The following is a 4,421-nucleotide window of genomic DNA, read 5'->3' as shown; positions in this document are numbered from 1 at the left end:
AAAAATTTTAAAAATAAGCTGTACTAAACAAATTTTATCTTTCGGTGTGTTCAACACTTTTCAGTAATGCCACTTCTACATAAAGTCGTAGGTATACAGAAAATGAAAATACAATCCAAGACAGGCCTCTCTCTTATTCAGTTTTTATTTTTATTTTTTTGGGAAATATTTTATCTCTATTTTTCACACTATTTTTTATATGTGAAGCTTAGTCATTCTGTTAATTGCTATGGAAATGAAAGGGGTATATTCGTAAAAACCCCAAATTTATTTAGTGAGTGCAGTATAAAAAAGAATTCAAAAATTTATAATAATCTTTAATATATAGCCTATATATATTTTTAAAAAAAAACTGTTGGTGCAGTTATATACCCTATATTCTATATATAAGTGAATCCACCACCACTAGTTATACAGTTGTGCTTCTTCTGCTAAAAATTAAGAATGGGTCTCCATGAGCCAGACTAATTAAATTTTTAATTATTTTGAAGACCGATATAGAAAAATTGTGTGAACATTAAACTAACATCACCTTTGGACTTTAAGATGAGTTTCTATTTGGTACTTGGGCTTTTAATTTGAACGATGAACCCAGATTCTCCTGAACATAAAAAAATAAAAAAAGAACAATTAACGCCTATACATTAAGTTGGTAATACATGGGTTTTAATTAGTTAATCTTTTATGGTTGAATAAGAGATTTGAAATTCAATTCCCGCCTACACAAAAAAAAACTGAATGTTATCTTGGTCTGATGATAAAGAACTATTATAAAAAACGGTTGGTAATACTGTCGAAGTGATAATAATGACATTCCAAGGTTACTAATCATATGAAAAAAATTTGTGAATCGCGTGATTAAATGTATGTCCTTAATGAGAAGTACTAGTTAAAAAGTTTAATTTGTTATAAAATAAAATACATCGAGTAAACTGTTCAAATCAAAAGTTTATAAACCAAACCGACACCCACGTTAAAGTTCAAAAGTGATATTTATTATAAATATATACTAAGAAAATAATTTAAAAAAACTTCAAAAGAAGACCAGAAGGTAGCTCTCTTTGTCTATAAGACTTATCTCTCTCTTTGGTTTTGATTGGATTACATATTTTTTTTAATTTTTGATAATTTTTTTACTATATCTTACTAATATTTCCATTAAAGGTTATTTGATATGACTATATTTAAAAAAAAAAAAATGTGCTCTTTACTTTAATTAGGCGTGCTTGAGCTTTACACCCAGGCTCTAAGAAGTCTTTGCTCTTACCACTCAAATAAAGAGCATAAATGAAAATCAATACAATTAGAATAAAAACGTTGACAAGAAAATAATCAACACTGAAACGGCCCTAACAAACTAAAAGTCAAATTACCTCAATTCTATGCATACCATATTTATACATTGAAGGGTAACCATTTTTTTAATGCGAGTTTTAACGTCGAAGATTTTTTATTTTTTACTTCCCGGAATGTGCTGTGGGAGAAATTAAGAACCAAGTTTTACAGTGGAAGATTATTATTATTGTTATTATTATTATTATATTATTATTATTTTTTTTTTTTTGTTTACCAGAACGGTGAAGAATTTTACCTTTATTCTTTTCTTATGGGAAGGAAACCGAGTTTTAACGTGGAAGAATGTTTTCTTCTTTACAGAAAAAGACGAAGGGCAATGTTACCTTTATTCTTTTCTTATGGAAGGAGATCCGAGTTTTAACGTGGAAGAATGTTTTTTTCTTCACCAAAAAAGACGAAGAACAATGTTACCCTTATTCTTTTCTTATAAGAAGGAGAACCGAGTTTTAACGTGGAAGAACCGAAGAATGTTAACTTTATACTTTTCCTCTTTATTTTCTTAAGAACAATAGTGCTCATGCAGAGGAAAATAACGCTAAAGCAGCATGTAAGAGTTGGGCCTTGGGCCTTTAATGCACGGAAAGAAAACAGTGTGGACCAAAGTGTTCCCCTGGCAATGTCATCATTGAAACTGAAGCCAAGGTAAATTTAAGGCTCATTTACGATTTATTGTCTCTGTTAACGGAAGTTTCAAAAACTCAGGGGGCCATGGCCGGTGGCCCCCATAGCATCATTGAAGCTAAAGCCAAGGTAGCTGTTACTTATGGCATACTAACATAGACAAGAGTTGGTACGTGGCATGATTTAATTGGCTCCTCAAATTTATAAAGTCCCTCTGTTTTTACTCGTTAAGTTGCCTTTATCTTTACCTTCTCCTCTCATTCAAAAATATCAAAATTAGGTAAGAGTGTCATTGTTTAGAGAGAGAAATATTGGAGCTACTGAGAGAGAATGGATCCTTCCGGTTCGTTTGGAGCTGATAAAGCATCTGGTCAGTCTTCGCAAACTAAGGACAACAGTGGCATGGAACCTGTTTATTACAACGCTGCAGCAAAAATCGAAATCGGGGTCTTAAAAGATATTCCAAAGCCTCTTGACCAACTTCTAACCCCAAATAGAAACACAGTCCTTCATATTCACCTCACTAGCCCAATTAAAATATCAGAAGATTCAATATCAGAATCTAGTGAGCCTGCTCAAGCAGAGGTCAACATTGGCATGAAGGCTGATTACTACAACGGTGCAGCAAATGGTAAAATCGGGGTCTTCAAAAATATTCCCGAGCCTCTTGACCAACTACTAACCCCAAATAGAAACACAGTCCTTCATATTTACCTCACAAGCCTAAAAGAGTCAGAATCAAAGGACTCAAAATCAAAAGATTCAGAATTATCAACAGCCTTTGTTGAAGAAATTCTCAAAATGTGTCCACCACTGCTGCAGCAAGCTAATGCCAAAGGTGAAACTCCCTTGCATATCGCAGCAAGGTATGGGCATGCTGCCATCGCGGATGTCTTAATTAAACGTGCAAGAGAAAGAGCTCCCCAAGAAGATCTCGAAAATGGGGTTAATAACGCGGTCCAAAAGATGCTGGAGATGACGAATAATGAAAAGGATACCGCGTTGCATGAGGCTGTACGTGGCAATCATCTTAACGTAGTGGAACGGTTGATTGAAGAGGGCAAAGATTTTTCATATTCTCAGAATGAAGCTGGTGAGACTCCACTTTACATTGCTGTGGAGAGAGGATTTAAAAAAATGGCGTTTCACATTTTGGAAACCTGTACATCACCGGCTCATGATGGTCCCCTTGGTAGAACAACGTTGCATGAAAAAAATTGTATATTTTACCTATTAGGTAATTGTAATTGTATAATACTTGTAAGTTTAAAATTTACATATATATATATATATTGATAAAAAAATAATTATATCAATGGACAAAATTATAATAATTTAGTTGTAGAAATTAAAGTTTAAACATAACATTTTATATAATTATGTTGTGCTTTATAAAATACATAATTATGATAGTTATAATCAAATGACGTGCACATTTAAAAATTAGAAACCAACAAACACAAGAATAGTAAATTAATCTTGTTTATATCTTTGTAAGATAATTAGTGAGCATTAAAATGTACTTAGAGAGAAGCTTGCTCGACATTCGCTAGACACCTTGGTGGAGAAATTATTCACTTTGAAAGAAGTCCTCCCTTCTCTCATAACAAATTTGGGCCCACATTGTGGTTCCTCTTCATAAAGTACGTAATGATTGCATATACAGATATACCTAGCACAAGTTTGGTAGTGGTAAAAGTGTTTTACAAACTCAGGTCCGTTTGATAATCTTATTCTAATAATGTTGTTTATATTTTTTGAAAATATATGTGGGTGAAAAAAGTGTGTGTAAATACATATAATATTGTTTAAAAACTGAAAACTGTTGTTTAAGTTATGGTATCAAACGCCCCTTAATTTTTATTTTATTTTATTTTTTTTACAAACTCAGTTGGAACTACTTGTAAACAACTTGTTAATCATTATTATAAATTCAGCGAATTGCATACTTCAACGTAGTAATTTCCGCCTTTCAACTTGTTGGGCATTGTAGAGTTCAATTCTAGGGAAATAAACTCATTATTTTGTGTCTGGCAAGAACAATTGAAGCTTTGGTGATATACATCGGACATCAGACCCCAGGCACAACAATACAAAAGGTGCTAAAGTTAATTGCATTGTGGTTTTTCAGTTTTTGACACAGAAAAGGAGGTAATAATTAGGTTGGGTTTTGAAGAGGACAAAAGGGTGCACGGAGGAAAATTGCAGTTTTAGGATATGTCATGAATTCATGGACCTGGGGCCTAATTTAACATGCTAGCAAGCATTATAAAGTATCAGTCTAGGAAACTAACATTTCAACAAACATTTAACTAAAACCCATTAATATGGTGGTGCATCAGCTTAACAAACGAACATGCAAACTTAACAAGTGAATAGTAAGTCAATATTGTACATTTTTAGACCCCTTAAAACACAACAAAATTAATCTAGTTATTTAGTCA

General features: G+C 32.5%; 1 protein-coding gene across 1 annotated transcript; it reads left to right on the top strand.

Moving 5' to 3' along the window:
* Window positions 1-2,307: 2,307 nt before the first annotated feature.
* Window positions 2,308-4,191, top strand: LOC112006152 (uncharacterized). The gene is made up of 2 exons (XM_065761789.1): window positions 2,308-3,070; window positions 4,109-4,191. Exons 1-2 carry the CDS (start codon window positions 2,308-2,310, stop codon window positions 4,189-4,191), a joined length of 846 nt encoding a protein of 281 aa, XP_065617861.1.
* The last annotated feature ends 230 nt before the right edge of the window (window positions 4,192-4,421 follow it).

Source organism: Quercus suber, unplaced genomic scaffold (genome assembly GCF_002906115.3).
Source record: "Quercus suber isolate HL8 unplaced genomic scaffold, Cork oak 2.0 scaffold_429, whole genome shotgun sequence".
Classification (NCBI taxonomy): domain Eukaryota; kingdom Viridiplantae; phylum Streptophyta; class Magnoliopsida; order Fagales; family Fagaceae; genus Quercus; species Quercus suber.
Note: the sequence above shows the minus strand (reverse complement) of the source record. Positions and strands in the feature narration are given on the sequence as shown.